At 37.8% G+C, this 10,530-nt stretch overlaps 1 protein-coding gene across 1 annotated transcript in view; it reads left to right on the top strand.

The window, feature by feature from the left end:
* Window positions 1–2,023: 2,023 nt before the first annotated feature.
* Window positions 2,024–10,530, top strand: part of Cbr-pmr-1 — a gene marked incomplete at both ends in the record, with an annotated part of 10,585 nt that continues 2,078 nt past the window's right edge. The window contains 8 exons of the mRNA XM_002646013.2: window positions 2,024–2,065; window positions 2,131–2,229; window positions 3,075–3,704; window positions 4,978–5,256; window positions 5,926–6,499; window positions 7,302–7,604; window positions 7,699–8,083; window positions 9,546–9,810. Of these exons, the coding sequence (XP_002646059.2) occupies window positions 2,024–2,065; window positions 2,131–2,229; window positions 3,075–3,704; window positions 4,978–5,256; window positions 5,926–6,499; window positions 7,302–7,604; window positions 7,699–8,083; window positions 9,546–9,810 (2,577 nt within the window). The remainder of the gene's footprint in view (window positions 2,066–2,130; window positions 2,230–3,074; window positions 3,705–4,977; window positions 5,257–5,925; window positions 6,500–7,301; window positions 7,605–7,698; window positions 8,084–9,545; window positions 9,811–10,530) is intronic.

The following is a 10,530-nucleotide window of genomic DNA, read 5'->3' as shown; positions in this document are numbered from 1 at the left end:
GCGCGCTTTTACCGGCAGTTGGCCTGGAAAACTCACACCTGGCCGCTAGGCCACCAGTTCCCACTTTGACTTTTCGATGCCGTTTTTCTCAATGAAGGAATTTTTTTCGAATTTTTTCTTTATTTTTATGTGAATCTACATTGAATTCTACACAAAATAAAGCAATAAAATTTCTCACCGCACACCACCTTTAAGTTCTGAACCCTAGAAATCTAGGAATTTTAGAAATATGTGGATTTCTAAAAAATTCTAAAAGATGAAATCCTTCAAAAATCTAGCAATCCGGATTTCGAGGAGTATGGAAATTTTGAAAATTCTAAAATCCGAAAATCGGAAAATCTTGACATTCACATTTCTAGAAAATCTACGAAGTTCTGAAAAAGCTAGCAGACACCTGAAATTCCCGAAATTCGGAAAGTCTGGAAACCTATAAAACCATACTTGCGGACGGGCCCAAAGCGAGCCGTGGCGGGCCCTGTCATAATTTCTTTTAGGATTGATATTTTTTTACCAACTAAATTAGATATGGTAGAACTCGACGAGCACTACAAAATGATTGTATTTGGGACACTGTATCATGTTTGTGAACAAAGTTACAAGCCAAAAAGCTGCAAATGCGGGCCGGGCCGGTTTTTTTGACCCATTTGGTCTGTAACTTTGTTCACAAACATGATACAGTGTCCTAAATACTATAATTTTGTAGTGCTCCTCGAGTTCTACCATATCTAATTTAGTTGGTCAAAAAATTTCAATCCTAAAAGAAACTACGACAGGGCCCGTCACGGCCCGCTTTGGGCCCGTCCGCAAGTATGTATAAAACTGAAAAAACGGGACATCCGGAAATCAGAGAATCCTCTCTTTTTCCGAAATCTTCGATTCTGAAAATCTGGAAACCTATGATTCTGGAAATATATAAAATCTGGAAATCTGAAATTCCGAAAATCTAGATATCTGGAATTCTAGGAATTTAGAAGTTCTTGAAATTGAAGAGTTCTCATTTTTCGAAAATCAAAAAACCTGGAAATTTAAATTTCTGATAATTGGAAAATCTTGGAAATTCGGAAATCTAATTTTTAGTAAAACTAAAATTTTGAAATTCAGAAAATCTGAAAATCTAGGATTCCAGATATTGGAAAATCCTTAAAATCTAGAAATCTGATTTTCTGGAAATCTAGCTTTTTGGAATTCCAGGAAATTCGAAAATTAGGAATACGGAAAATCTGCTTTTTGGAAAATCCGGTAATCTATGATTCTGAAAATCTGGAAATATGAAATTCTAACTTTTTGGAGACTTATAATTCTGGACATACGAAAATCCTAAATTCTAGAACTCTAGAATTCTAGAAATCTAGATATACGAAGTTCCCGGAATTTAGGATATCTGGAAATTCAAAAATCTGGAAATTCTGAAATCCTAGAAATCTAGATATGAAATTCCAGGAATTTATCTGGAAAGCCAAAAATCGAATTGTTTGGAAATTTATGATTCTGAAAATCTGGAAATCTAAATTTCTCGTAATCTGAAATTCTGACTTTTTTTGTTGTTGGTATTTTGGTAGATTCATATAATTATATTCCAGAATTACAGATGTCCCAAATAATCCCAAATTTCCTAGGTTTCTGAATTTTCGAAATTTCGAAAATTTCAGATTTTCTGAAAATCCCAAAAAAAAATTTTTTTTCGAAAAAAAAACCATTTTCAGATGCTATTCTAGTCCATTTTTCGAAAAAAAAATATTTCTTCCGTTTTGTTGCCATTTTTATGAGACAATTCTATATTTCCTTTTTGTTTTCTCTCTCTCTCTCTGCGTCTCTCACTCTCCCACACTCTCTCATCTCTCTCTCTCACTCTCCGCTTTTGAAATCTCTTTCTGTATGCGTTTTTTCTCTACATTTGCAACGTTTTCAATTTTCAAAAATCCTACGTTTGTTTGTCTGAAAATGCTGAAAATCTGAAAATTTCGAAAATTTAAAATTTCTAGAAAATTCAAAAAAAAAACTGAAAATCCGAAAAAAACTTGGGATGAATGGCTCAACGGCGGTGGCAAACGGTGGCTCGGGGAAGGTATTTTTGTGGTTTTTGTAGTCTCGGACTACAAACTACAAACTACAAACTACAATTTTTTGCAGCACGACAAAGAGGCGCCACAAGCGACAGCGGCCATCTTTCGTGTGCAAGGGAATACGGTAGCTACAGTACCAGTAGCAGTCAATAATTCAGGAGTTCATGTGAGTAGACTAGAAGAGACTACAAAGGCTACAAACTACAAAATTCAAAAAAAAATCAATTTTGGAATTTCTAAAAGAAAAATGACGCTGAAAATTCGTTCGCAAAAAAATTAGATTGATTCTGAAAATTTCGGCTAGAAGAGACTACAAAAACTACAAAGGCTACAAACTACAAAATGTTTTTAAAAATTCAATTTTGGAATTTCGAAAAAAAGGAGAATTTCAGCTTTTTGGAAATTTTATCAAGTTTGAAGAATTTTGACAAGACGAGACTACATCAACTACAAACTACACAAATTTTTGGAAAAAATTTCGAAAAATCAGAATTTTTGCAGTTTTTGGATAAATGTGGGCGGAGCCTGAATTCCATCAAACTAATTTAATGAAAAACTAACTAGAAATTGCAAATTTACTTGTAATTTCAGACCCAATAGTTGATTTTCAGCCGTGCGTAGAAATTTAGGCTCCGCCCACTTTTGCAAAAACTAGGCTGAAACAAACAGGCTTCAAAGTTGACCATATTTTCAGCCAATTTTACCACTGAAAACCTCTGAAATTCCAAATACCGTAAAACCTGTAATAGAAGGGCCCCCCCACACTGTCAAGTTTGAGCTCAATTATCTCATTTCCTATAAGAGATATCAAAAATGTGTCAACTGATAAAATCTGTAGGCAAACATGATAAACAATTTATCAGTTAACAAATTTTTCATATCTTTATCAGGAAATGAGATAAATTGGCTCAAAGGTGAAAATTAGGGGGGGCCCTTCTATTACAGGTTTTACGGTAATGATAAAAATCATTCAAACGAATCTTAAAACCCTTGAAATTCGATCGTTTCCAGCAACCGTCGACTCCGCTGGTGAAAGCCGAAGTCTCCACGAATCACATATCAATAATCAATCGAAAGAAATCTCTCAAAGACGATATAATGATTGAAACGCTGACATCCGAACAAGCGGCCTCCCATGAAGTCGTCCCATGCACCCATCAGCTTCGTACGAATCTAGAAGAAGGACTAACGACGGCAGAAGCCACCAGAAGACGTCAATATCACGGATACAACGAGTTTGACGTCGGCGAGGAGGAGCCGATCTATAAGAAGTATCTGGAACAATTCCAAAATCCGCTGATTCTGCTCTTATTGGCTTCTGCATTCGTTTCCATCGTCATGAAACAGTACGATGATGCGATATCGATTACGGTGGCAGTGGTTATTGTGGTTACTGTAGGCTTTGTGCAGGAATATCGATCCGAGAAGACGTTGGAGCAACTGACGAAGCTGGTGCCACCCACGTGTCATGTGCTGAGGGACGGCAAGGAGGCTATGATGTTGGCACGGGAGTTGGTACCTGGAGACGTTGTTCTTCTGAATACTGGAGATCGGATACCGTCGGACTTGCGGATTGCCGAGAGTTTTTCGCTGCAGATTGATGAGAGCTCGTTGACAGGGGAGACCGAGCCGAAGCATAAGGTATTCAGCTCATTTTAGAGCGATATTAGCGCACTGAACGACTTAAACAACCCCCAGAGGCTGTTAGATTCATAAAGTACCGTAATCCCCGTTGCAGACATTTCGAAATAACACAAAGTTGCGGTAAAACCAAAGAAAAATCGATAAAACATCTCAAGATTGACTGAAAACCGGAAAATCTACAACATTCCGGCCATTTTAAGCGATTTTTAGCGCTTTTTCGTATAGAGTGCAGGGTCTAAACTACCCAGACATCCCCTAGAGACTTCTAGATTCTAAAACGATCGTAATCCCTGTTTAAAATAGTCCAAAATAACCCGATAATGACTGCAAACCCGGAAAAATCGATAATCGATTTGTTAATATAATTTCTGATGGTATTCAATTTACTAGAATACGCTCAGTGACCCAGACAACCCCTCAGATGCTGCTAGACTCCAAAACTAGCGTAATCCCCGTTTAAAATAACCCAAAATAACCCAAAATTGACTGAAAACCCAAAAAATCGATAATCGATTTTTCTTTTTTTTCATATTTCAGGTAAAAAAACTTTGATTTTTTTGACGAATTTTCGACATCAAAAGCTGATTTTTTCTCAGATTTTTGTGCAAAATTTTTAGATTCTTTTTCGATTTTTCCGCATTTGTTTGTCCCAAATTTGATGGAACAGTGTTCTGAAGATTACTGTAGATTACTGTAGAAAATCTCACAGTTTGCAGTTTTCTTTTGTCAACGATTTTTATCCACATTTTGACGAAAAAACTACAAAACGAAAATGGCTTCTACAGTAATCTAAACACCATCCCATCAATTTTCAGACACAAAATTACCTGGAAAAATCGGAAAAGAATACTTCAAAAATAGCTGAAAACCCGAAAAATGTCTGAAAATTTTGCCGAAAAAATCGGATAAAAAATCAATTTTGTCACTTTTTTTGACGATTTTCAGCCTTTTTTATGAGCCGTTTTTAACCGGAAATGCGGCAAAATTGACTAAAAATTGACTAAAAAGACGATTTTCCATTAAAAAAAAGTTTCAGGAATATTCTTAACGCCTAAACAACCCCCCAAGATGCTGCTGCTACTAGATTTCAAAAATACCGTAATCAATGTTTGAAATGACCCAAAATAACCGTTGACTGAAAAACCCGAAAAATCAATGTTAAAGAAACTCAAAAAACGACCGAAAAATCCAGAGACTGCTAGATTTGAGAACTACCGTAATCCCCGTTTGAAATAACCCGAAAAATCGATAATCGATGGTCTGCTCACAGGAAACGCGAGCCGTACCACAAGCGACCCTTGGCACGGGATCCGACGTCGAACACCTGACATGCATTGCCTTCATGGGAACCCTAGTGTGCGCTGGCCGTGGCCGAGGAATCGTCATTTCGACGGCCGCCAACTCGCAGTTCGGCGAAGTGGTGAAAATGATGATGGGAGAGGAGTCGCCGAAGACGCCACTTCAGAAAAGTATGGACGATTTGGGGAAGCAGTTGTCGATCTACTCGTTTGGCGTGATTGCTGTCATCTTTTTGATTGGAATGTTTCAGGTAGGACATCTGGACGGACAGACAGACAGATAGGAAGAAAAGCGAGCGAAAACGGTTGAAAATTGACTGAGATAGAGGGATTTTAAGGTTTTACTGAGGCTTAGAAGTTTTTGTAGTTTGTAGTCTAAGCCTCAGTTAAAACTTTAAAAAAAAGCCAAACTACAAACTACAGAAATTTGAAATATTTTAAGGCAAACGAGCATCAAAAACGTTTGAAAATTAGCCGAGTAAAAATTGAAATTCTACAAAGTCGGTAAAATTTCTAGCCAAAAACGACGCTTTTAGCTTCAAAACTAACCGAATTACAGCACTTTAAAGTTTTTACTGAGGCTTAGACGATTTTGTAGTTTGTGTTCTAAGCCTCAGTAAAACTTCTAGGGCGTCGTAACTTGGTCAATTTTTGCCCATTTTTGACGGTTTTTTGGCTGGAAATGCTGGAATTTTCTTGATAAACTTGTAGTGAAGATTTCCTACGAAACTACAAACTACAAAAAGTGTCCAACCTTCTAGAAGAACGTTTTGACCTAAAAAATTTGAAAAATCAATGAATTCTGAAATTTTCTAGCCTAAAATCGTCAACTTCTTTTCGCCGTCTGAAATTCCAGTTTTTTGCTCAAATTCACTTTTGGGTCCAAAATTTCAAGAAATACTAATAAAAATGATTTCCAGGGTCGAAATGTCGTCGACATGTTCACAATTGGAGTCTCCCTGGCCGTTGCCGCAATTCCCGAAGGTCTTCCGATCGTTGTAGCCGTCACCCTAGCGATCGGAGTGATGAGAATGGCCAAACGACGAGCTGTGGTCAAAAAAATGCCGGCAGTTGAGACGTTAGGATGTGTTACCGTAATCTGTTCGGATAAAACTGGCACCCTGACGAAGAACGAAATGACAGCACAATCGATAGCAACACCAGAAGGAAAGGTGGCAGAGGTGACGGGGATTGGCTACTCGGCTGATGGTGGGGCGGTACAGTACCAAGGAGAGCTGGTCCAGCAGTGGACTCATCCGGAATTCGCTAGAATCATCGAAGCTGGAATTGTGTGCAATAATGCGTCGATCGAGCAGGATAAACTGATTGGACAGCCGACGGAAGGGGCGATTGTGGTTCTGGCGAAGAAGGCGCAGTTGGAAGGCGTCAGGGGGCAGTATAAGAGGTTGCGAGAGATGCCGTTCAGTTCGGATACCAAATGGATGGGGGTGCAGTGTGCCGATGCCCAGGGGCAGACGGTTTATTTTATAAAGGGTGAGTAGGCTACTGTAAGCTAGCTTAGCTTGGCTTAGCTACGCGAATTTTTGTAGATTTGAAGGGTCCTGTGAATATATGAGTTTAAATTCTCAAAATCTGAATACCAAGTCTCTTGGATTTTAGGGATTATGCTCTATGGGACTCTATGGCTTACTGTAGTTTTAAAGCCCTAAGAATAGTCTTCATTTTGAGCCAATAACGATTCTTCTAGCTTAAAAACGAACCGAGTTACAGCTCCTTGAAGTTTTACTGAGGCTTAGCACATTTTGTAGTTTGTAGTTTCTAAGCCTCAGTAAAATTTTCAAATCGCTGTAATTCGGTCAATTTTTGTCGGTTTTTGATGATTCTTTTAACTAGATATTCTGGAATTTCCCTTCTTAGAGCTTGAAATTGGTAAAAATCAATCAATCATCGAGTTTTTCAAATTTCGATCCCAGTCCTAAAACTGATTTTTATTTTTGTTTTTTCAAAAAGTTAGAAGCGGTAAAGATTCAAGAAAATCTGAAAAACGCTGAAATTTCCATTATTTCCAGCCAAAAATGACTCTTCTAGCTGAAAAACTAACCGAATTACAGCACTTTAATTTTTTACTGAGGCTTAGAAAATTTTGTAGTTTGTAGTTCCTAAGCCTCAGTAAAAACTTCAAAGCGCTGTAACTCAGCTAGTTTTGAAGCTAAAAGCGTCGTTTTTGGCTAGAAATTTTACCGACTTTGTAGAATTTCAATTTTTAGCAAGGAATTAGTTTCTACAGTATTCAGACATGCCTAGAATACCCCCATAACCTTCCAAATATCTCCAGGAGCCCTCGACCGTGTCCTGGACCAATGTGGAACGTACTACTCGGCCGACAATCAACGTAAACCATGTGATCAGTACTCCCGTCAACACATTCTTGAAATTGGAAAAGAATTGGGCTTAAAAGGCCTCAGAGTGCTTGGACTGGCCCGCGGGGAAAGTATGCAATCTCTGATGTTCGTTGGAATGATCGGAATGATGGATCCGCCGAGACCGGGGGCTGCCGACGCGATAAGTATTGTTAAAGCGAGTGGAGTGGATGTGAAATTGATCACTGGAGATGCCATGGAGACCGCGCAGAGTATAGGTAAGCAAGGATTACTGTAGGTCAAGGATTACTGTAGACTCCGAAGCTTTTTTGGGATTTTTTTTGGAATATCTAATTTTCCTTTCAATTTCAGGCCAATCCTTGGGGATTCTCTCATCCTCCGACTCGTGTCTATCTGGTCAGCAGGTAGATCAAATGACAGATCAAGACTTGGAACTAGTGATTCGTCAAGTCACCGTATTCTATCGAGCATCCCCCCGACACAAGCTGAAAATCGTGAAGGCCCTCCAATCGCTGGGTGAAGTCGTCGCAATGACTGGAGACGGTGTCAATGATGCTGTGGCACTCAAAAAAGCGGATATTGGCGTGGCGATGGGCATTTGTGGGACGGATGTGTGCAAGGAGGCTGCTGATATGATACTTTGTGATGATGACTTCTCTACAATGACTGCTGCCATAGAAGAGGGAAAAGCCATTTATCATAATATCACCAATTTTGTGAGATTTCAATTGTCAACGTAAGTGCTGAAAATTTCCTTTATTTTAAGCCAAAAACGACTTTTCTAGCTTCAAAACTAACCGAGTTACAGCGATTTGAAGTTTCACTGAGGCTTAGCACAATGTTTGTAGTTTGTAGTCTAAGCATCAGTAAATTCTTCTAGACGTCGTAATTCGGTCAATTTTTGACTGTTTTCGAAATGTTAGAATGCTATAATTTTCCGTAGACTACAAACTACAAAAAGTTTGCTAAGCCTCAGTAAATTTTTAAAAGTGCTGTACATTGGCTAGTTTTGAAGCTAGAAGAGCCATTTTTGGCTAGAAAATTTCCCAATTTTATCGTATTTAAATTTTAAAAGTTATCTGATTTCCAGAATTTTCAATTTTTTTCAGATTCAAAAAAAAATCAAATTCCAGTATTCCAATACTTTGGCTGAAAATCAACTTTCGGTCCATTTTTGCCAATTTCAGGCTAGAATATGGGATTTTTAAAAAAAATAGTTCATTCGAAACAATTCACTAGGAATTTCTAGCATTTCTAGCCAAAAAAACCGTCAAAAACCGACGAAAATTGACTGAATTACAGCACGTTGAAGTTGTACTGAGGCTTAGAGACTACAAACTACAAAACATGCTAGGCCTCAGTAAACGTTCAAACTGACGTAATTTGATAAATTTTCTTCCGTTTCGAATGTTTTTTTGGCTAGAAATGCTAGCATTTTGTAGTTCCTCGTTTCCTGGATTTTCTCACAAAACTACAAACTACAAAAAGTTTGCTAAGCCTCAGTAAAACTTTCAAAGCGCTGTAACTTGGCTAGTTTTGAAGCTAGAAAAGTCGTTTTTGGCTAGAAAATCCGGAAATTTCGAAGATTTTCAGATTCCAAATAGAAATATGGTTTTTTTAATCCTATAGTAGTAGTGCATGATTTCGGCAAAATGATCCTAAAATTGATTTTAAGCAGAAACGTTGGAATTTCCGACTACAAAAATGTGCTAAAATTTCAGAATTCGATTAATGAACATTAGAAAAATCTGGATAATCTGGAAAGTGGAATTCAACGAAATTTGAAAAACACAGAAACTTCCAAAATTTTTTTGTCAAAAACGACGTGGCTAGCTTCAAAACTAGCCGAGTTACAGCGTTTTGAAGGTTTTACTGAGGCTTAGCACATTTTGTAGTTTGTAGTATTGCAAGAAAAAATTCCGGCAAAAATGCACAAAAAATTCAACCATTACTACTCAAAAACCCATCGAAATCCGAGGAAAATGGACCAAGTTACGACGCCTAGAAGAATTTACTGAGGCTTATAGACTACAAACTACAAATGTTGTTTGAGCCTCAGTAAAATCGCAAAGCGCTGTAACTCGGTTAGTTTTCGAGCGTTTTTTGTCGTTTTTGGCTTAAAATGAAGACAATGTTTAGGACTTCAAAACTACTGTCGAAAAAACCTTTTTGGCAAACTACAAACTACAAATTTGCAGATCCGTCGCCGCTCTGTCACTCATTGCCGCTTCGACAATGTTCAAATTCGACAATCCGCTGAATGCAATGCAAATTCTATGGATCAATATCATAATGGACGGTCCACCGGCACAATCTCTGGGTGTAGAGCCAGTTGATGATGATATAATAAGACAGAGACCCCGAAATACAAAACAACCAATGCTCACGGGACGGCTGATTGGAGATATACTCGCGTCGGCGGCGATTATTGTCGTTGGAACGCTGAGTGTGTTTTATAAGGAGGTAAGATCCCTTCCAAGAGAGAGAGAGATGGGCGTTTCTTGAGTCAACATTCAATTGAAAATTACCTGAACTGAAATTGGTTCGAATTGAGCCCAATTTGATTGAAAATTGCCCCAAAATTGTTGAAATTTGGTATTGAAAAATCCAAAAATCACTTTTTTAATCAATTTTAAATATGAAAAGGAAATCAACCTAAACTAGGGGGTTTAAGACAGATTCTAGTGTATTTAGAAAAATGACATTTTTTACACCATAATCTTCTTAACGAGAATTTTGAATTGCAAAAAAAAACCTTCAAAAATCTTAAAAATCTGAGAAATTAGCCATTTTTTAAACGATTTTTCAAGACGAAAATGACGTTTTTTTCTCGATTTTTTGCACAATTTCTAGACATTTTCAGGTTTTTCAGCTATTATCGAAAAAAGAAAGGTGAGGACAAAATTGCTCTTATTGCCACGGGCTAAGTGGATGAATGTCACCTGCTGATTAATATGGGCGATGTTTGGGTTTTTCATTCTCTAGATTGTTCATGGAGAATTTTCTAAGGCCAACATTTTTCATCTGCAAACAAGAAATCGAAGAGTGTTTGAATGCTTCTCCCAGGAAAATTTTTTTTAAGACCTTTGACTTCAGGAATCGAACCCTGATGACATGAGGGTGGTGGCAGGCGTTCTTCTTGACATGGGCAAGTAGCAAAAAATTTTAAAAAAGATTTGACCC

This window comes from Caenorhabditis briggsae, assembly GCF_000004555.2.
Source record: "Caenorhabditis briggsae complete genome, chrI, whole genome shotgun sequence".
NCBI lineage: Eukaryota > Metazoa > Nematoda > Chromadorea > Rhabditida > Rhabditidae > Caenorhabditis > Caenorhabditis briggsae.
Note: the sequence above shows the minus strand (reverse complement) of the source record. Positions and strands in the feature narration are given on the sequence as shown.